The sequence below is a fragment of the Etheostoma spectabile genome, chromosome 1 (assembly GCF_008692095.1).
Source record: "Etheostoma spectabile isolate EspeVRDwgs_2016 chromosome 1, UIUC_Espe_1.0, whole genome shotgun sequence".
NCBI classification, from domain to species: Eukaryota; Metazoa; Chordata; class Actinopteri; order Perciformes; family Percidae; genus Etheostoma; species Etheostoma spectabile.
Genome location: NC_045733.1, coordinates 7,676,123 through 7,699,238, shown reverse-complemented (window position 1 = coordinate 7,699,238; position 23,116 = coordinate 7,676,123). Strand labels below are relative to the sequence as shown.

At 40.4% G+C, this 23,116-nt stretch overlaps 1 protein-coding gene across 1 annotated transcript in view; it reads right to left on the bottom strand.

The window, feature by feature from the left end:
- The window catches only part of sbf2 (SET binding factor 2), a 97,595-nt gene that overhangs the window by 5,440 nt on the left and 69,039 nt on the right, over positions 1-23,116 (bottom strand). The window contains exons 18-35 of the mRNA XM_032519925.1: positions 20,607-20,777; positions 19,951-20,222; positions 18,733-18,905; positions 18,399-18,472; positions 15,685-15,880; positions 15,001-15,128; positions 14,573-14,748; positions 14,223-14,356; positions 13,924-14,125; positions 13,317-13,513; positions 12,887-13,027; positions 10,524-10,607; positions 8,601-8,675; positions 7,253-7,431; positions 6,042-6,218; positions 5,533-5,634; positions 1,854-2,039; positions 682-808 (exon numbers count right to left, since the gene is read on the bottom strand). Coding sequence (XP_032375816.1) covers positions 682-808; positions 1,854-2,039; positions 5,533-5,634; positions 6,042-6,218; positions 7,253-7,431; positions 8,601-8,675; positions 10,524-10,607; positions 12,887-13,027; positions 13,317-13,513; positions 13,924-14,125; positions 14,223-14,356; positions 14,573-14,748; positions 15,001-15,128; positions 15,685-15,880; positions 18,399-18,472; positions 18,733-18,905; positions 19,951-20,222; positions 20,607-20,777 — 2,794 coding nt within the window. The remainder of the gene's footprint in view (positions 1-681; positions 809-1,853; positions 2,040-5,532; positions 5,635-6,041; positions 6,219-7,252; positions 7,432-8,600; positions 8,676-10,523; positions 10,608-12,886; positions 13,028-13,316; positions 13,514-13,923; positions 14,126-14,222; positions 14,357-14,572; positions 14,749-15,000; positions 15,129-15,684; positions 15,881-18,398; positions 18,473-18,732; positions 18,906-19,950; positions 20,223-20,606; positions 20,778-23,116) is intronic.

Sequence of the window (23,116 nt, the reverse complement as noted above, 5' to 3'; positions counted from 1 at the left end):
ATGGGATTACAAGACACCACAAACTTATTTGGCAAATGTCTTCCGGTAGCATATACAAATCAGTCTAAGAAATACATTAACATATCGTCATTTTTCAACAGTCAAAGGTAAAATACCACATCTCACTTGAGCACATAGAGACCTTTTGCCTTTTTGAGAAATTATATACAACATAATTCTCTGTGCCATATTCCGGTTTAATCATCACAAAAATACGCAATTTTGTCTTATTTGCCCATATATCATCAGTCCACTGCTTTTTGTCTTTAGCAAATACAGATTTTTTAAACAAACCAATATTTAACTTTTCATTATTAACAAACAACTCTATAACTGTAGTATTTCTTTTTAAGTGTTATAACATAAATTAGTTTGTGACCATATATTTTACCAAATAGAGTCTGGTCCTGATGCACGTAGCAGAAACATTGCAGGCTTCTGATGCCGTTTCAGTGAAGAAATGTATGTGTTGCATTTAGTTGTGGGATCTACTGTATATATTAATTTTGTTCTTTATATGAAAGTTTGATGGTAAAGTACTAATTTTGGTACAATAATCTTTGTTAAAACGTGCCTGGTTATATGAAAGTAACACACAGCAAATTCTAATGCAGCATTTCCTCAATACAAAAAGAGATAATTCTAAACCCCCTCCAGGTTTAAATAGTAAAGGACACTGACCATGTTCCAAACGCTCATAGTCTGAGTCCAACAGGAAGTTCTTGAAGCGGTTAGAGATGTGATGATAGGCCAGGAACTTCAGATAATACTGATTAAACTCAAACTCCAGAGGATGTTGCTCCAAAATCTGCAAAGACATTAAAAGAGGGATAAGGATGAGACTTAAGAGACAGAGACGGAAGGTCAGAGTGTATGTGAGACAGCTGGATTGTGTCCTCGTGTTGTGGCTTCACATCCCTCAAGTGGATAAATGACCAATTAGAAACAGGAAAGAATGTCTCCTAGCTTGGGGGGGGCAAAGGTCAGTGATATCATTACCGCCAGACAGAATCCAGGCTGAGCCAGCAGGACTGCAGCTCTATTGTTCCCATGCAGTGGTGTGAAGTGGCCAAAGAGATGCATATTTGAGGCCACCTGGGTCTATTGGCAAAAACAACAGCTGTTTTGGAGATGAGGCACTTCTATTTTCAGCTCTAGTCTGAATCCCCTTTCCCTCCTGTTTACAGCTCTCCAGACTCCAGGACCCCCGCCAAACTGTCTTAGCTGCCAGGCCAAGTTTCAAAAGACAAATGCAGAAACTATGTGTTGATGTAAGTGTATGGGAGTGGTTCTGTGCGTGCCCAGGAGACACAAAAAAACCCACTACATTTAGAGTGGACACAGCCTTCTGGACATCAGCTGTTCTCTGGACTTCAGCTGTATAAGTTTTCATTCTTTACCCCCCCAACTGACACACAAACCTTCCTAGAGACTCTCAATCCCCAAAACTGCAATTTTCCACAAGCAGTTCTAAACACGCAGTGAAATGTGAAGGGATGCTGAATCACGCAAGCACAGACAGCTCAGTGCTGATCAATGGGTTCATGGACCATCTGGACAGCAGCCTCAATACACACTCCCTGGTGCAACACAGTGTTGAAATTACACGTCCCGTGTTCAGAATGTAAAGTGCAAGACTAAACCAAATGTAAAGATAATGACAGCGGAATTTCTTGCCTTATTTGCCTCTCTTTGCCCTTGCTTGTATGCTCTTGAGAAATGTGATGAGCTCATGAAGACGGTATGAATGGTGTTCAGTCATGTGGGGGAAGGTGGGGGGAGTGGAGAGTGGAGAGAAGTCACGTAGCAGAGGCAGGAGATGCTTGACCTGTGGTTGTGAAGGTAAACCTCACCTGGTGCACACAGTCCAGGAACTGCAGGAAGATGGGTGTAAAGCCACCGCCCTGGCTGCTGGGACTCAGGTTGCCTCGCTGGCTAAACTTGTGGCCAAAGGACAGCCATTCTTTCTCCAGCAGCACCTGAAAACCCTCCAGAGTCCGGTAGAAAGGATCGCTCAGCAGCTGCACCAAAGACACCACCTGCAGAGATAAAACGGAAAAGGTGAGAGTGATGTATTGTATGAGGAAGAGATGGGTAAATACAATACTTTTCTTCAGTATTAACAATCATCCATTAACCCTTAGAGAATGGAGGATCCTGTTTAAATCGGTCTAAAATAAAAACTGTAACAGCTAGAGAATAATTTTTTTGTCAAAAGAAAGCTAAGGCTCCTGTCTTTTACGCCATTAAGGTGAACACTAGCAATGACGTCATCCCTTTACATGGCCATTGGTCCAAAACGGGTTAAAAACGGGCAGTGACAACAGTGTATTCTCCTAAATGGCCGTGGGAGATTGTGTTTTACAATATCCGGTTTGAATCAATCTAAAATAAAACCAGCTAAAGCACTGATACGGCAGTTGGCACCCTCATATGTGTGTGTGTAATTAAGAGTGCTACATGTGTGAGGAGGAATCCGATTGGTGTGGCATGCTCAACTGACGGGCCAATCAAGATGTGCCATTGAAGTCAGCCACCAGTTTAAAAAGCCTGATTGATTGTCGCTGAAGGCAGCTGCCAGAACAGAACTGTTGTGAGAGAGTGAGGAAGTGGGCCAGGGATAAGACTTAAAAATAGTATATACTTTTGCATTCACAGATTGGAATTGTCTAGATACATTAGGTATTAGTATTTTATTAGAGACGATTTGTTTTTCTTTCTTATAAGGTGTAGTAACAGTCTTCCTTTTGAGGATCTTTTTTCGTTATATTACGTTTTTGATTTCCACAGCACCCATCGGTCCATATTCTTTGTTGCCAGTTCTTTTTTGTCTTCTTCACAATAAATATCCTTTCAAATACCAATTACATCTGGTTTTATGTTTATGTCCCGATACCCCTAGCTATGGGATGTAACAAGGTGTCATCATATTAGAAAGAAAAAAATCATTGTGTTCTGTATGTTTCTCCTGGACTGTAGTGTCTGGGTTCTCTTATAGCCTACTAAAATGATTAAAATTATTTATTTATTTTTTCCACTGACAAAACATTTGTGGTTATTAACGAGTTGTGCCTAAGATGTGTATTGACTGGGAGATTTTACAGATAAAAAAATAAAATTGTCTGTTACTAATGGTGAAACTAATGGGGACACCGTTTCTAAATGTTTGGCATTTGGCAAATGTTTCTTGTTACCTACCTGTTAATCTGCCGATAATATATCTGTAGCTAAATTTGTCTCAGTGGAAAATTATTCGATCAACTGTTATTGCCACTGAAACCTACTGAACACAACACTTCTCATTGTGTTAAATATACAGGGCTGAAAATCCCTTATGTTTTGGCAAACACGCCATTTGATCATCTTCCCACTGAAGGAGAATGGCAGCCGTTTCACTACCACTGTGCAGAATTTTTGTTATGCTTGACTACGATTTTGCTCACATTTTCTTTTTTTGGATGGTAGGACTTTGCCTTTCAAAAGCTACACACCCCATCTTCTGACAACACAACGTTAAACCTATCATCTGCTACCAATTACATTATATAACATCGAAGACAAAGTCTTCAGGCACACTTGAGCTCCTCAAAAACACCAGTTGAGAACCACTTGTCTACACATGCAGTATGCTTGGCTTGCTTCCCTGCCTGTGTCTCCTCCAACACAACAAATGAGCCCTGACGCGTGTGGAATGAACAAGAAACAGTTCATGGCTTCCCTGTGAGGTTTAAAATAGCATTCAGCCCTGAGTGGTAGAGAAAGTCCCCCGCAACTCCGGCACTGAAATAAGCACCTCAGATTATTTGTAAGACTACAGCGGACTGAAAAGTGGATCTAATAAAGAAGCAAGACATGAGAGAGGCAGAGGGTTAGACGTATAAACAGAAAACAGGGTTTTAGAAAGAAAGCAAAGACAGTTCTGCATCCTGTCTGCTGGGTGTCTATGGTCCGTGGACAGAGGCAGGAGAGCCAGAGCATATGGAGCCCATTTGTCTGTGCGGGCTGATCAGGACCTGTCGTGATGAAGCAGGTGACCCGTGGAGAGAGATGCTCGGGGCCGAACACGTGCCTGGCATAAGGGGTCCACAAAGTGTGCTTTTAAACAGCCGCCTAGGGCTCTGCAAACCCCGTAAAGACATTTTGAATGACACGCTTGCAACACAAACATGTGCACTTTAACAGGTCCACATGGAAAATATGAGCTCAGAAAGCAAACATGCGATAAAATGCTGAATGCGGCAGTAAATGGAATCCAATAATCAATCAGGATTGAAACTAACTTTTTGTTTACATGCCTTCAAAATCAGAGCCATGGACTTTCGGAAAAGGCACAAATCAGTGTGCCTTCAAGACCTTCTCATTATGTATCTTTGCATAACTGGGTCACCTGATTAGAGGACAAGCAGGAAAAGCATGTGTGCCAGATTTATTCATACATGGCCCATTTAGAAGTACAGTCAGACTGTGGAGTTCCCTAAAGAAAGTTTTCGCAACATCAAAAAAACAAATTTAAACTATAAAAGTTACTTATATCTGCTTTCAATCTCATTATATCACACTAGATAATTAAGGACCCTGCCAATGGGGCAGCTCTCCAAACAGTTTCGGTACAGTTACACTAAACAGTTTGATTATTGTCTAAACAGCTGTCTAGTAGCAGCAGCACTCTTTATCTGAGGGACTCTCTTGTTAAACGGTTGTACGGCTGCACCTGGATCCTTTTTATGTCTTATAGTTAGTTGGAGTTTGTTTTACATCAATACTAATAATAAGTTGTTAGTTAGTGTTTTATGAACAGTCAGCAGTCTTTTTTTTACATTACAGCTTGCACCCACAGGTGAGGTATGCTTTCATTGAAATGTCACAGTGTCAAATTTTTGGCAAAATACAAATCAGCGTGTTTTCTATCAATGAAATTTTTGCAAATATTTTCAAGGAGGATGAGTCAGAATTAAACAATTGACTGAGTGCCAGTAACTTGGACACACCATGGCTTTTCATTGCTGCTTCCCACTCAGGATTAGATTTGGGTGTTTGTTTTAATGAGTTAATGTGTTTCTTTTGATCCATGTGTTCCCTGTAGTGATTTTATCAACTGCTATGATTATAAAGAGAGTAAAATGTAACAAGGACCCCCATCTGGACATGTACCAGTGAAGTTGTGTTTACATACACTTAACAACCTTCCTATTCCTTCTTTTATGGGCTTTTAAGTGCAGTGGAGGTATGTAATGGTGAGTGGTCATGGTGTATGACGTGAGTTATTTACAGTACCACATTTTTTTTGTTATCATGCCAGTCCTCCTACCTCTGCCAAGCATGAAGTCTTTTACTTCCTGTATTTCCCCTCAGGTTTTTCTTGTATGCAAAATGAAAATTCATAGAAGGCATAAAAGACAAACTCTATACCAGGTTAAACCTCTCCATGTTGTTCCTCTTCTGGTTTTAAATATTGTCTTAATCATGCTTTGGTTTTAAATATGGTCTTAATCATGCTTTAATTCACAAAAGGTATTTGTGCATTTTTCTCACTTGTGTGGTAATGTCCCAGCCATCCTCTAGGCTGAGGAGAACAGATGAGCCGCTGTCCAGAAGCTCCACCAGAATCAGTGCCAACTGCAGGATCTTGTGAAGCTGTGGAAGATTAACACATGTGAACACACACAATTAATCCGCACTGTGCATATGTTACCATGTTTGTTGTACTGGTAAATTACATGCTGAGTGCTGCTTGTTGCCTATGAAGGGTTTCCCACAGATATTTTTTTTCTAGATATGTTCAATGTACGGACAAAGGCTGAAGGGGGATAATCAGATAACCAGCATGATAAGAAATCTGCTGCTGTGAATCGGTTTCCCTTGGGAAAATGGCTTCAGAGGGGATTTATTCATTATGTGAATCTGATACACAGGATAAGCAGTAAAAGCAGACTGCTGGGTCTTTCTCACATTATTTTTAGAGTCTGATTTGGAGTTACATTATTACTGTAAAAAAAAACAAAAAAAAACGGCAAAGCAATGTATTTTGTGTGTTTTTTCACCTGTAGGATCCATTCAGAATCCTCCAAAGCTTTGAGGAAGGAGTCCTCCGAGTCTGACGAGGTGGCACTGGGAGCGCAGGCTCTTAGCAGCTTCTTAAAAGAGGCTTTCACCTGCCTCGTGTCTGCAAAGTCCACCGGCACCAGTTCACAGTTCAGAGAGGAGTCCACTCTGAGGCCCTGTCACAACAGGGAGAGAAATCTAACATGTAAAAAATGTAAAGTTTATTTCACTGAGGTAATCTATTCAGTATTAAAACTGCTTTACTGGTGGGGTGTGGGTACAGATAAAAACATACAATACAATTAAAACCTATTAAATTAAAAATGAAACTATGCGGCGTTACCACAAAATACACACAACAACACAGGTACAATGTAATGCAATACGCATTCCTGCAATTAATACTACTCTACTCAAAATGTTCAGTTATTATTAAGACTGCAGTACTAGTTCAATATTCTTTACGTGTTGACTCAAATCTATGGCATCTGTTTTAGTTATTATTTTTTGGGGTCATTTTACACCTATATTAGAGAGTAGACAGCAGACAAAGATGACAGGAAATTAGGGAGAAAAAGAAGCAATAAAAGTCCCAAGTCAAACTTGAACCAGGGTCACCCCAAATCTATGGGTTTTGAGTAGAGATGTTCCGTTCCATTATGCCTAAAACACTGGTATTGTTAAGTACTGAAGTTTATGCACCGATCCGATACCACATAATAAAGCCCTAAAGAAAATCTATGCTAAAGTAGTTTATTTATGTTCTTTTTCCATTATAACTGACTGTGAAACTGGATGAAAAAAGAAAGTTCTGTGGCATTCTTTTTTTGTGTTTTTTTATGTTTCACAAAAAGCTGAACCTAAGCCAGACCAACAACAAAGATAGAAATAATATCACATCCATACAGGGATAATAGCATACAGTTGTTAAAACATAAAATATATGACAAACTGGTATCGGATCAGTACTCTGTATCGGCCGATACACAAGTTCCGGTATCAGAATTGGTATCGGGAAGCAAAAAAGGAGGCTGTACTTGGTGGTGTGGTGTTGTATTGGACTGTACTAAAGGCTGAAAGGCGTTTTTTGTCCAACTCATTTATTCTGACTAGAGTCTGGAGTATGACAACGTTAGGCTAGAGATTTACAACAATTTAAAACAAAATGTCTCTTCTGCCTCTAGAAAGCAGCTTTCCTTTTTATTCTTACCCTTAAATGGGACTTTTCTCCAAAGACGTAGAGGGCAGCTTGCTGTTTCAGGAGCTGCGCCTGCAGACTGCTGCTACCTGCAGGGGGCGCCAGATCCTTCCCTGCTAGTCTGGCACCCACATCTGCTGTCAACGGGTGATGGCTGAGTCTGCTGCTGGAGCGCAGGCTAGCCCACATGCCTGCAAACACAAAGACACAAACAAAAGTCATACACGCAGGAGCTGGCCAGTTCGAATGCCACTGATGTACACATGCTGTCAAACAAACTAAGACTGATTGATGAACGACACATGACATGCGGACTACGTTTACATGCACTGCAGTACAACAGGGATTATGTAAAAGACCTTCATTCTTTAACTTCACTAACAAAGCAGTTGCTTCTCTAAATTGTGTGTGTTGGGATATATATATTAGAAGCAGAAGTTGTTGGAATTTCTTTGCAAGACAACAAGTCTAAAAGAAGCACATTTCTCTGAAAACCAGCATGCAGTACCTTCCAAACCGCATGAAACATTTTAGGAAGGACATGATTTTTTACAGTGATTACTTTCAGCTCTTTAGAGTTGCAAATGAACAGCTGTCAAGCAGCTACAAATGTCGACTTTTGTTCTCAGGGCGGCCTCCTACATCAAATAGAGTTTATAATAAAAGTATACACTTTTCACAGGTCTGAACAATTAACTTATTAACTGCTATTAATACCTGACGGTACACCTGATTGCACTATTAACCCTCCTGTTGTCATCGGGTCAAATTTGACCCAGTTTCTACATCAGAAATTTGGGTTTCTTTCAACCTAATACTCAAAAAAGATAACTTAGATGCTTCTATACAACCATATATATATATACACACTATGTACAAGTAAATAATCAGTCAACTACTTTTATAGAATTTGGGTGTTTTATTTAATTTTATAGCATTTAACCTAAAAAATAAATAAAAGAACATTAAAAAAATGACAAAAATGTAAAAAAGTTCAGAAACAAATCTGAAAAAAGTGACAAAAACGTTTCGACCCAGAAAAGTCTGGACCCGGTTTGTAACTGACCACAGTTAGCCTTGGTGAGCCAACACATTTTCAATGGAAAAGACCACATTACAGCAGCCACTTTGGTTTGTGAAAAACCCAGAGGATCATGTGAAAAGTCAGCCATGATTAGTACTATATCTCACAAGGTCTTTGTAAGAGGTTTGCAGTGCTGTGCAGTGTAGTACATGACCTGGTTACTGAGCACTTGTGTAGGTTAGAAAAAGAAAAAAAGATGAGGCTTGGAGGATGCGTTAGAAAGATAAGGAATGCTTTAAGAGGACTGGCAGGGTAAAGAGACAGTTTGACTATTACCTTGATGAGGGATTCTCTCCTTACTGGCAGGTTTTTGGTTTGAGTGAGTGAATAGTTTATCTCTGTACTCAAGCACTGGGTGGTTGTTTGTACAGGAGGTAGAGAGAAGATGAGGGCAGGGAGAGGGGCATGAAAAAAATAAATCATGTCAACATCATACGGACATCACCACTTAGCCTACTAACCATTTCAGACCAAAGAAACATGCAAATGAAGAGTTGAGGGTCAAAGATCAGACTTGCCTACATACAGTAACAATTAGTGTCAAAGCATGCATGAATATGTTGGTCCATGGTTATGATTGATGGTGTGAAAACAAAGTCGTTTGTGCCAGTTTATCAGGAACAAATGTGACACATTCTGCTCCAGAAACCTGTGATGTCTGTATATGTAACAGGCGTAATTTGTTCTCTCCTTGGGTAGAGACATGTTAACATAGGTTGACCATGTATTCCACTGGATTTACTAAAGTTACCACAATTTGCAGGCGTCAGTTTAGCATGAGAAAACTATCTGCGTCGTACAGTAAGAGCAGGCACAAGACATAACCAGGACCGTGGTGGGGAAAATTAAATGTGAATTAAACTTTATTTTACAAAGAATTCAATGACAAAGAGTTAGCACAACACAACACTGAACTAGCTGTAGCTTAATTAACAATTCTAACCTTCTAATTAATGATTAGAATGATTACAAATGAACACAATACCTATAATTTTGCTTATGCCATTTTTTCCATATATTATGATTTACTATTTATATATATATATATATATTTTTTTTTTTTACAGGTATAACATAGTGTAAAATGACTACAGGCTAGTAACTGCACTCTTTTAATTAGAAAGTGTTTGACCTAATTTTCAAAATTAATTTGCAACATCAGCCACATTCAAGCACATCTGGCTGAGACAAAACACTTACTAATCGTTTCCTCTCAAGAGTTCCCGTTCCAGTTCCAGTCATGATGGTGTGTCATTTTACAAGCACATCAAGTTTTTATCTTTGACTTTACATTTACAGTAATGCTCATTTTTCAGAAACACTACAGATTAAACCTAGTTTAATGTGGCAGTGAGTTAGGAGATATAAATCCTTAAACTTCACAAACATGTCTGATATTTGAAGTGTATACTGGACATGTTGGTGAAGTTAGACCGACAAGATTCCCTAAATTATTAAAATAAATATAAGCATCATTTTGAAGTATATTTTAAAATATATATATAATAACCTTTAATTTAGGTTTATGCCAAAGTAGTTCAATGGATCTTTTATTAAAAAAGTAGCCCTTTTTAAGCAAGCTAACTTTTGGTACAAAGTTTTGACGTTTACAACACTTTGCCATTATCCTCCAATTATTCTCTTAAAATTGATTAAAACCAAACTCTTTCAAATATGGCCTCTAAAAAACAATGTAAGTTTTTTTTAGATATATATCAACAAAATGAATATCACTATTAACGTTTGCAATTAACTTTGAAAGTATTGTATTTTCATAAATGTAATTTTCTAAAATAGCAGTAATATAATCTTTTACAAGAAGGGTGCCTCAAAAGTATCGGAATAAAAGATAAACTCCTCTTTCTAGGATGTCTGTGATATAGTTGAATATCTACGTCTTCAAGAACGTGTCAACCTTTTTTCTAAAATGTGAGATGAAATGTGGCGAGTAAACAATGGGAGAATATGTGACCCAAGTGGACAATAAGGAACATCTGGGAAATCCAGGAGGGCTGGCAAAACATTCACTATTGTGAATATATAATATGTGAGCAAAATGTATACACCTGCCTTATAGCCTTTCCCTTAAGAGTCTAGATGATGCTTAAACACTCATAACTACAGATTATAGTGGTTCATATTTCAGCTGGCAGCAGGAAGACACATGGAAGTGTTGCGTAGAAAACAGAGTACACTCACCTCCTCTGGTAAAGCTGTTTGAGAATGGGAGGTCTAAATGGACAGGAGCCATCTTTGACATCCTAGATGTCCTCCTGTCACTGCCTGAAGACAAATCATTCACACAATACACAGGACATTACAACAACTGTCTAGTTAGGAGACTCGTTAAGTATTCGCACTAAATCCTTAACAAGACAAGATGATGAAGATCTAGAAGAGAAAACAAAACCGATTTCAAGGAATTGCAAAGAATTTTAGCTCAGTTTGAAAATATTGTGGCACTGCAGAATTGAGCATTAAAAGCCATTAATGTGATCTGAGCACTCTAAACACAAGATAAATAATGGTTAAATGAGTAAATGAGTGAGTGTGTGTGTGTGTGTGTGTGTGTGTGTGTGTGAGCATCCTGGACCCAGCTTCAGTCCAGTACAGTGTGCTGTATGTTGTTGTCCAGTATGTTCAGGATACAGGCAGAAATGGGTGAAGTCAGAAGAGATGGATGTGCAGGACAGTGACCCCAGGTTGTCCTGTGATTCTTACATAACCTTTTATTGTATACATGTCCTTCCAAATGTTACCAATTATCAGATTCAGTATTTCTCCCACAGTGCGCGCGCACGCGCACGCGCACACACACACACACACACACACCACACGCACACGCACACGCACGCACACACGCACGCGGGAAGAGAGTGATTGCCATATTACCAGAGAAAAAACAGAGCTGGAGTGGACAAAAATACAGATTGCAAATCTGCAAGTTTTTTCTTTATCAGCAGACATGAACTCTACGTGGCCTCTTGTCCCTTGCAAACAAACTAAGTTTTTCCCACGGCAGAGCCGAGGCCATCGCATCAGCAGATACAGGTCAGGTAGGAGCACAGGCAGTCAGGCGATGTAGGTTTGGTTTGAGAGAACTATTGACCACAATCTCAGGGCAACAAAGCCTTCTGCCCTTTCTCACGCCATACACTTTGACTTGTCAAATACAGGTGTAGAGGCAAAGCCCAAGCTTTAAGCCCCTGAGGTGCCTTAGCAAGGGTTTAGTAATTGACGCACTTTTTTAAATCTTTTTTGATCAATGAAAGTCCAAGTCATATTTGCAATTAACACTATTTGTTCTATTTATTTCCATGAGATAAAAGTTAATAGTCCAGACAAATTACTGCTTTTATGTATGCTTATGTGATGTTGCTGTGCATGTGTCTGGGTGTGTGTGCTTCTGGGTTGTACCTGAGGGACCAAAGATTGGTTACTATTTATACTAAGGGCACTAATTGGTGTTACAACAGGTGTAATTGATAACATCGACGGCTGCATTCCATTTACAGTAAGTGTTCTTGTTTCAGAGTCCTGCTACTATGCTTGCAGGCTCAATAGTTTCTTTCTGACTGGAGGGATTTTTGCAGTTCCTAGAACATAACATTCCTAGAAGTCTTTTTTTCTCGTGTTCAGACAGGACCAATTTGAGGATTTTTAAGTTCCTCTGACCGCAGTTCCTGTAATTCTTTCAGCTTCTACTTCAAGGCCGGGCCTTTTCACTGTTGACAATTTTTGCCATCTCATTTAAAACTAAATTCACTTCTGAGAACGTTTTAGGCAGAAATGAACGGTTTAGATTTTGAATACAGGCAGTATTGCAAAAAGTTTTGCCAAATTAACAATTTGCTTCAAAGTTTTCAGAGTTGAGAAGCTCCATAAAGTGATGCGACAGCCAGCTAACCCCGCTCACACTCACTTCTCACACACACACACACACACACACACACACACACACACACACACACACACACACACACACACACACACACACACACACACACACACACACACACACACACACACACACACACACACACACACACACACACACCACACACAAAATATACATTAGATTTAGTATTTAATTCATACTTTTTTTTGGTTTATTTGTTTTCTGATTTTAACGCTGTAAAGACCACTGCTGTGCTTGCGTCACTCCTTTACCCCTTCTACCAGTTCCAATGGCCACTTGGCAAGTGCAAATGCAAATGACAAAACCGGTTTTGGGGGAGAGTAGTTAGTGGAACTGTTTAGAAGTGGACTATTCCTATAACTATGTTCCTTTAACTACCTGGTCGGAAAGCAGCTAATGTTATGGCTTAGTTGTTTTAGTTAAACCTGTGCCTTTCCTGTTTTCAAAAGTCAAATTGTCTCGTTACAAATTGCTTTATCAGAGGTCTAAACACTCAAAAGTCTCAACAATGTAATTTGACATATTAAGGAAATATCCAAATTATACCAGAGGCAGATCAAAATAGTCAAATAGCAGGGGGAAGTGTGGTGTTCACCATCACAGAATAAATAAAAATATGATCTGGACATTATGATCAGTGTACCTGGTGAGAGGCCGATGAGGGAGCGGTTGGACAGGCTGTTGTTTCCGTTCATTTTGAAGTAAATAGGGATGGAGTTGAGGATGGCTTGCAGGTACTTCTCTTGTTCAAGGCTACTGGACGAATCTGAGGATGAGGCAGGAGCTAAAGGCAGAACACAAACACGGAACTAAGACAGATAATAATTATTTTAAAATCAGTTTGAATTACAGGTCAAGTGTATTATAGGATTAAAAGGTTTGAGAGGCAAAGCTGCACAAGTGGTATAAATTATGTAAACGGTTAGGGTTAGGGATAAACAAATAAATTGCAAAATAGTTAACTTTAGTCAGCAGTTATTCCTGGCGGTCAGTTAACTAAGGGAACACATTAAACAAAGAAATAACAGCTGTGCATTTAAAACAAACAACTCTACGCTGCTGTGAATGCACACCTGTTGAGGAGGGATTCTGGGACTTGAACAATCCCACAACACTCTTGCCGTGGAAGCCTCCTGAGCGGAGCAGCATGGCTTTGGTGCGAGGATGTTTCCAACACACAACAGGCAGACGGTTGTGTCTGTAGCAGCGGGCCACTTTGTGTAAACTGCTGTCCTGTACTGCCTGAGGAACCACCAACAGCCCCGGGTAACTGATGGACAGAGACAGAATAGAAACACAAATATTAAGAAAAAGATGGTCTACCACTAATTAACCACTGCAGAGGAATTACTTTACACACACAGATGCAGCTGAATAAATGGTCTCTTGCTGAATGTACAGCAAATATCAGAGTGGGATTTTGACTGTATTAGTCACAGTGTGTGTGACTTTAAATATAACTGTCTCAATAGATATGTCAAACATCTGTCTACCAGGGAAAGGACTCCCCCCCCCCATTGGCCCTTTGCGATATTGAGGCTTACAAAGCTTCCAGCGGGGCTACAAATCCTGCGCAGCACAGATCAGAAAGTTTCTGGACTTTCTTGAGACACATTTATTTGCACGGTTGCAGATAAAATAATTTAACTTTAGCAGGTATCCAGTCTGTGAGGTGTGTACCTGCGGCAGAGGGAGTAGAGTCTGTTCACGGCTGTGATCCTGAACTGCTCGCCTGACTTGGAGCGAGATGAGCTGGCGGTGATGGTGCCCAGGCCCAGACGCTGGTAGTCACGGAAACAGGACTGCTCTACCAGCTGCTCCATGGTGGACTTCTCTGATGCTCGCAAAGTGCTGCTGGGCGGCGGCTCACCGTCATCGGATACTGAAACACATACAAAGTTGAATTACATTTTTAAACTTTTTAACATTTTCTTCAGTCTGTTGTTCTCCATCCCGTGGAAATGTGTCATTTGTCTCACTTGAAATGTCATCATCTTCATGCCAGGTCATCCTGCTACCTCTGTCGTTCTTCTTCAGTGTGGTCTGGCTGCCACGGCCCATGGTGATCTTTCCAGCCTTCTTTGCTCCCTTGACAATAGTTTTGGACAGTGTTCTGTGAAGAGTGCAGGGCAGACAGCAGCATAATTTACTGTGTGCGGTTTCAGCATTGAAACAGGAGTTTTTTTCCAACATTCCACAGGAGAAACAAACTGCTGAGTATTTATCCACGCTATTTTCAGATGACATCAAATAACAATTAGTGATGTTTGGCAAATTTGTTTACAATAACCAGTTAGTTCAGAGCTTGTTGTAAAGCTGCGCCACAAACCTAAAGCCAGTGTTCCTCTCTTTTTGTTTTATAAGTATTGGCTGAGGTGCTGTTTGTCCTGCTGCAAACGCAAAGGAGCTGAAGATGGACTGTGGGTAACGGATCCTCTGGAGGTGCTTCCTGAAGATCTCCACCATCTCTGAGCTCACCTCCTCATCAAAAGCCACCTTTATCAGCTGAAAAACACATTAGTGAATGTAGGGAGCAATTAATTAAGAAAAGGCATTAAGTTGATATAATAACATAAATTTAACATCTGATAAACAGAACCACTGATGCTACATCTTCGCTGCTAGTTGTTTCTATAATTTAATCTAAAAGCTCAGGAAAGCCACACACTGCACCCTGTCGTCCCATCCATTTAAGATCTTTGGTAGCTTGTGTCTATACTGGATTTAAATGAGAGAGTAATGTGTTTTAGCCTTTACCTGAAATAATGCAGAGCGGAGCTGCAGGCCTTCCTGCATGTTCTGCTGCAGCTGGTTCTGAATGCTGATCTTCTTCTCTTTGGTCAATGTGGACACTGGGAAAGCTCTGATCACTGCCTGCTCCCCCACTGGACACACACAGGAACCAAGATCAGCATTATGTTACTGAGATGACTAATGAAGCATCTTACTGACACAACACACTCGGCCGCCTGTTAATATCTTTTTTTTGGCATTTATGGCTTTGTTGGTAAGTTGACTGGAATAAGGGAGGAGAGAGATAGGAAAAGACATGCATCAAAGGTCAGATGGCGGGACATTGACCAGGGCGCCCCACATAACTCCAACCAAAGTCAAATGCATTAGAACGATCATCACAGTGATAAGTATGATTTACCAGGGTAATCTGCTGCTATTTTAGCAGGAAATAAGGTTTAGTTTCAATATATTAGACCCAATTATTAGACAGAAAATAGTAAATAAGAAAATAATCAAGTTATGCAAATAAAAATGCACTGCTGTCCAACAAAAAAAAAGGCATTTTTTTTGTAAAACAAAAATGAACTGTAATTTATTTAAAAGCATATTTATTACATTAACATTGAAAATTAGCTAACAAATAAAAAAAGAAAAATAATGTTTAATTTAACTGCAACTTAAATGCTAGTGTTGTTAAATATTTACCCAATGGATCATGGGGGGTGCCTTTGAAAATGATGCGGTATGTGGTGAGAAAGAGGGCTCCCTCTGCTGGCAGGATGTGAGGCCCCCCCAGGAGGCCCCCAGTAGCCTCCTCCCTGCCGTCAGGGTCCAAAAGCACCCGCAACCCCTCTGAAACCAACTCCTCTCCAGGAAGCAGTGCAGGACGCAGAATCTTAGGCTGATGGGGGGAAAATGCAGGGACAGACACATACAAATTATACCTGTCTATAAAGAATGTCTGAGATTAAACTGAGGTATTTTTCATTGGTTGTAAAGTTCTCTAAATGAGGGACTCAGCTAAAGCGTTTGCGTCAGACTCCAAAAAGTCAGAAAATCCATTCATCATTATAACGTCAAATCACAGCACCACATGACTGCCTTGGACGTAGTTAAGCACCACATGCACATCACACACACACACACACACACACACACACACACACACACACAAAACCAAAACGAATTCATACTCTTGCCCTCCAAGCAAAACTCATGGTCTGTTTTTCAAATAAAAAGATTCCTGTTTATTCAATTTATTGAACGCTGTGATCCCCTTTCTGTTTTTCTGACATTGAAATGTGGACACTGCCTGACATGTTGCGGTTTTACTTGTAGAATAAGGCTTATTAACACTACCAGTTTCTCAATTCCTATCAGGTTTTCTTTTCCAGTGGAGCGAGGATAGAGTGCAACTCAAAACTCACATGAGAAAGACTCAACAAAACATTGTCAGCAAATATTTTGTATAATATAGCAGGATCTCTTTTAATACTTTTCATATTCTGTGTGAGTTTGGAATTGGTTTCTGTTTTCAAAGAAGAAGTTAATGGTGCTTCTTAAGAAAGAAAAATAGGAAACGTGCAGTGTGACACATGTGCCTTAAATGATATGCACCTAGGCTACTTTCTCTCAAATATTCTTCAGAAATCTTTTTAAATCTGTGTTAGTGAGCACTTCTCCTTTGCAGAGATAATCCATCCACCTCACAGGTGTGGCATATCAAGATGCTGATTAGACACCATAATAATTGCACAGGTGTGCCTTAGGCTGGCCACAATAAAAGGCCACTCTAAAATGTGCAGTTTTATCACAAAGCACAATGCCACAGATGTTGCAAGTTTTGAGGGAGCGAGCAATTGGCATGCTTAGACTTAGACTTCTCTTTTTTTAATCCTTTTGGGATGACTCCCGCGAGGAAACTGAAAATGATGCTGACTGCAGGAATGTCAACCAGAGCTGTTGCCACTGAATTGAATGTTCATTTCTCTACCATAAGCTGTCTCCAAAGGAGTTTGAGAATTTGGCAGTACATATAACCGGCCTCACAACCGCGGACCACGTATATAACCACACCAGCCCGGGACCTCTACATCCAGCATCTTCACCTCCAAGATTGTCTGAAACCAGCCACCCGGACAGCTGCTGCAACAATCAGTTTGCATAACCAAAGAATTTGTGTGAACTGTCAGAAATCATCTCAGGGAAGCTCATCTGCATGCTCGTTGTCACCTGTGCAATAACCATGCTATCTTATCAGCATCTTGATATGCCACACCTGTGAGGTGGATGGATTATCTCGGCATAGGAGGCAAAAAAAAAAGTGTTCCGTCACAATTTTGATCAGTGTACGATGCATTACTGAAAAGTCTTATTTATTGTTTTTTTATTGTCAAAATGTTATTTGATTGCCCTGAAATGTTACTTTAATTATGGCCAATGAGCCACTGAAAGTTTATACTTCTCAGAATAAATGTAAAACAAATAAGTTATTTTTTGCACTTTTTTAAATTTACCGCGTTCCCAAAAACATATCAAACCATGACCCTAAAACCGAGGTACATATCGAACCGTGAATTTTGTGTACCATTTCACCCCTAGTATGAACTATAACTAAGAACAGATGAGTCTGTGGCTTCTGCTCCTTCTGGCCTCCAAAGCCAAATGAGAAATACTCAGTTGTTCCACTGTCACAAATATGAATGAAGAGGGACATTAGATCATTCACAGCATTTCCCATTAAGGCCACAGCCAACCTGGGTTGTCTGTTGAGGTCTGGCCAGGAGTTAATAAGAGCTCCTTGAATCCGTCCTTGAATGGATAGCGAGACCAAGAAGAGTCCCTCTGCACCTCATTACAGGTGCGAGCGCAGCTTCCTATAAAAGCTGCACCTTAAATTAATTCATTGTTTTTCTTCTTCATGTTATTGCCACCGCCAATACTACTATTCTGACTTGTCATGAATACAGAGTCAGTGTTGTTTACACACTTTTTAGTATTATTTGGCATGCTGCTTGCAGCTAGCAGGCCAGGGTGAAAGCTTCGTCCAACACATAAACGTGTTAGAGGTTAGCCACAAAGTACAGCAGACAATCTGCCCAAAATGCTCACCACGGCCTCCAGCTTGCTCCCAAGGCAGTACTGGTACGGTGTTTGTCTGTGTGTATGAATGTGTGCGAGAGGAATTACCAAGAGCTGGCAGACACATAGCCAAGCAAGGTCCAGAAGACCAACTGGTCAAATTTGAAAGTGCAACTTGAAAGTGATGAATGGAAAAAGAAATAGATGAGCTCAGCACACTGCATACCCTGAAGCTGATGACATTTACCTTGTGACAGTTTTGGACTTGTGGGTCTAGGTTTTAAAGTCTAACACTGTATATACACTGTACAGACAGCCGAAGCCCCAGTAACACTCACCTTCTGAATGGGAGGCAACCTCCGGCTCTCTCTGTGAACTGCCTCCAGAGCCTCCATCTGCATAGCTACAATGCCTGTGGGTCACAAGTTTTGGTCAGCTACCATATGCACACACGTAGCTGGTACAGAGAAACACATGCATGTCAACATGGTCTTACAACCACAGTGTGTATTTACAGATTTTAAGGCCATTGAACATGTCAGGAGTTAATCAGTTCAGTAGACTCTATTGCTGTTGGCCTGAGCTGAGAATACACACATGCAAGGGTAACTCTGCGTAAAGCAGATGGAATTAGGACAGCAGCAGTGTGAATGAACACTGTGAACGCTGTACCTGGGATCATGGAGTGCAGGCTCTTGATGTGTTCCTGGGTAACTCCACTCTCTGTGCACACCTTGTCGATAAAGCGGGCAACAAACCTGACCACAGAGTTGGCCACATCGCTGTTCTCCGAGTCCTCAAACCCGCTTTCTGTGTCAAAGCTCTCTGCGACGCTACCAGCAATGCTGTAAAACACACATGATGACACAATGAAACTGAGAAAGGTCACGCCAGCATGTCCCAGGAGGAGATTTGATCTGAGAGTTATGTGTTGACAGAAATAGATTTGAAGATGCACTGTGATAAAGAGCAGTGAAAGCGAAAGTGATTTGCAGCCTAGCATGAGTTTAGTGTTGATGCCTTGATCAATTGCTCAGACTCTTTTAGCCAAGAAGAATTTTTCACATGAAACGGTGATGCAAACTTTCCTCTGGATTCATAGTTGGTGATGACATCCAAATGTCATCTGTGAGAAAGAAACAAAGTCTGGGGCAAAAATGAGAAAATATTTTCACAGAAACAAATTTTTGGCAGCAGCGTTTCTGTCTTCTCAATCGAAATAGAAACAAAACAAAGTAGTAACATTGTGTTCTTGCAGAAATTTGATGTTTAATTTAGACTAAACATTCAAAAAAAACTTAAATGTTGTACAAAACAAAAATGGCTGCTTGCCTTTCAATTCTAAGAAAAGACATACATGAGGGATCTTCCCAAATTTATTTTACTTCACAGTTACTGGAGATTACGGGAAATCACTTCCACTGCAATTTTGTTTGGTTTGGGTGAGTACAGTGTAGCCCCATTCAAGACGCCCCAAGGGTTTTAAACTTCCCAACAGAGGTGAATGAGCCTGGCTCTGTTTTGTGCAGCATCGATTTAAGCCCACAGGATAGATGTAGGCCGGAAACAGAAGAGGTACTGTGTTCCGTTTGGCTAGATAGGAAGGTATCATGTAGACTGAGAGATGCCACATCCACCCACAAACTTATCATCACCTTATTAAGAGAGGTACACATACTCCCAAATCATGTAACTTTACCTTGAGGTTTCCTCCAGTTATCTGGAGGAAATTGATTGTTCTACCTTACAAATACTGAACACGCCAAAAATATATTCTGGTGTAGTGTTTGATCCCATTGGACAATAAAGACATGTGAAAGACATTTAACAGTTGATTACATTATTTCACTACTCAGATAGTGAAACACATCATGCTGTTGCTCTGCTGACCTGTTTGTGACGATACTGTTGCTACCGCTCTCCCAGTCGGCGACAGGGGCGTTGCGCAGCAGCCGGATCTTGCTGGTGTCCAAAGGAACTAGCAGGTAAACCATGAGGCTGGCGTAGTGGATGGCCTGGCTGAACACAGTGCTCTCCTCATTCTTAACCAGCTCATGCTGCTTCTCCTTGCTCAGGCTGGGCCACGAACGCAGCTGCTCTGCTGCCAGGTCCATGGCTGTGTGTTCCTCATCTCTGCCCGCTGCAGGCTCAGGGCTTGCATCCTGGAGAGGACAGAGCAAATGACTTTCTTGACCCCTTAAAACGCAATGACACCTGATGAGTGTCAAGCTGCAGAGTGGTTCAACCAGAGGATGACTTTTCCCCATCAAATATTAACAAACACAAATATCCATGCATCCATAAAAGCCTAAAGCTATGTCTTTAAATCTCATGTTTTGTCCAACCAACAGTTCAAAGCCCAAGGAATTCAGTTTACTATCACATAAGACAAAGAACATATGCAATTAAAGAAATACTGGAAATAAGACATTGTTGCTTTTTCTGTTAATCTTTTAACCTGTAGGGTTAAACATAGTCGGGTTAAACAGACTACATATGAATTCTCAGGCAATAATTACTCATATTGGTCACTTTTTATGTCTTACCTTTAGATGAGCAGTGATGCCGTGTTTTCCCTCTGGGGTGTTGAGATAAAGGGATCGGATCTGACTCTGGACCTCGCTGTAGAAAGTGGCTTCCCAGAACTGCTGGTTGGTCCAGATGGGATGGTCCTGAATGCAGGTGTAGGCAAATTGGTCCACCCCAGCAGCCAATTTCTGCATCGAGTCAGGACGTAAAGAAGCAGTATTAAATAGCTAACTATGCCTCTGAAGCAGAGGTCTGTGTGTGCCAATGTTCAAATGTGCCAACCCACTCTTGCCCATAACATTGTTGTTTTTAATCTATAGAAATCAATTATTGTATGGGCCACCTTTCAATACAACAAAACTGTACAGCCATAAAAAAACATTACGTCTTGGGTATATCTTTTACCCAACACTTCATGGTTTACTCAGTGTAAACATCATATTCAATAGCTTCATTGGAGAGTTGATTGACAGTGCAGAAGATGATGTTTCCAAACTTAAAGCTACTAAATAAAAGTTAAGCCACACACAGTGCTAAAATAACAGTCTCTCTTATATTCAATTTTTTTCTACTGAGCGCTGCTCCTGCCTAGAGTAAATATATCCTCTGCCTGCAATATCTGTGTAACTGATAGAGGGTTACTGCAACTTTATTTTCTCATTGGGTATTCGCATCAAGAAGGAATCTGGGCTGCAGTGAGTGCCCCTTGAAAAGGAGTTTGCAAAAATGCTGTGAGGAAGTGGAAAAACAAAACAAGAAAGTCAGCCGTGGGATTTAAAGTGAAATCCATCATTCCTTGTAAGTCGTAACTTTTTAACAGATAGTAACCCTAATGGAGCAATGGACCACCTCTCTTTCCTTCTGTGACTGGATGTATTTGGAAGCAGTGCTGTTGTTTTTCATTAATAAGGGCTGAAGAGTAAAGCACCTGCTACTTACAAAAACAGCAACCATAGGGAACGTACAGTGCTCAGCTTAAGGCATCAACGTTGGCCTATATTGTTCTGTGGTGAAAACAACAGAGCAATGCTGGAGAAACAATATCACACCACAAATAACATGGTCTCAACAGAAGCACTACAGCCAATAAATGACCGGCCACAAACCAACATTAACCAACCGTCCATCTCCCAGTAGAGTCTGAAGGCCATGCGTAAGGCTCACGCCTGTTATTTGCTTAGCTTCTGATTTCGCTCCCCTGAGCCCAGCCCAACACAGTGGTTAACTTCACAGTTTGCCTTTGAAAAATGAGAACTAGAGGGGTTACTGTAATTACAGCAGACCGAACCAAAACAACTCTATTCCCAGTGTGATATGCCAGAAGCCAAAAAAGAGGAGAGCTGGGAGGACAGGCGGTGAACAGAGAGCTCATGCCCATAAAACAGTTAACATGCAGCACTGGTAACATGCAGGAGTTATAACTCTACTCATTGTGTCATTATGATTTAGATATATTTTGTTGTTAAGACTAACAACAGAATTAAATCATAAAAATGTAATGGAAGAAAAACATAGGTATACATCTTGAAAAAATAAAACACGCCCCAACTTGTTATTACACAAATGCTGAAGCAAGCTCCTGCTTCTTTTCTTCTGATATTAGATTACAAAAAGGAAACAAGTTTTTTTTGGGAAACGTTAAACTGCTGAGTTCAGCAGATTGTCATGGGTTTTCAAGACATTCAAAGAAAAAGACTAGGATATACTGCTGGCTAATAAAAGAGGCCAACAAAAAAAGGGATACACTTTTTTTTATTATTAATTTACCACACAGAAGTTGTTTAAATTTCCCTGATAATAGGCTAAAAACCAAAGCCTATTACACTTAAATGTTGACAAATAAAACCTGATCCTTTATTTTGAGGTTGATACCAATATTGTTGTTTGAGAATTATTAAGGAACTAAGCGTGTTTATAAACTTGTAGTTCAAGATCATGTGGCAACATACATGTCATCAACAACAACATGATGACATTAAAGCAACATTGTGTAACTATTTTACCTTAAAACAACAGCTTTAAAATAATTTTGCTACACTGACTTGTAATAGTGAGAATGGTGTCTGTTATTTCCACTCTGCACCCTGTATGCCTGTTTTCACACTACGTAACTTACGAGCGGCTATGATCTTCTGTGAGAAATGTGTAACACTTTCTGAAATACCACTAGTTTTGGTAAAACTGGATCAAAATGTTTTCTAGTTTTCCTTATGATGTCCTCCGGCTGTGGGTTTTCATGCCAAGGGCGGGGATGCTAACGGGGAGGGCAACGGAACCGGGTTCAGCCGTACCTATGGACATCAAGCAGAGGCAAAGAGAACGGTGGAAGCTAAAAAGGGAGAGTGGCCGAGCAAAAGGCTGCCGAGTAAGAGTAAATCTTTTAGTTGTTGGCAAGAGCTTTGCGAAATAAAAGTCTGCAAGATAGAAGGCGAGCAGGCCCTTTTGCTGTTGGACCAGTAATCCAAGCTGTTTTTTTTGTCTTGTATTGTTGTCCATGGTTGGCTTTGTTAGCACTGTTGTTAATTCG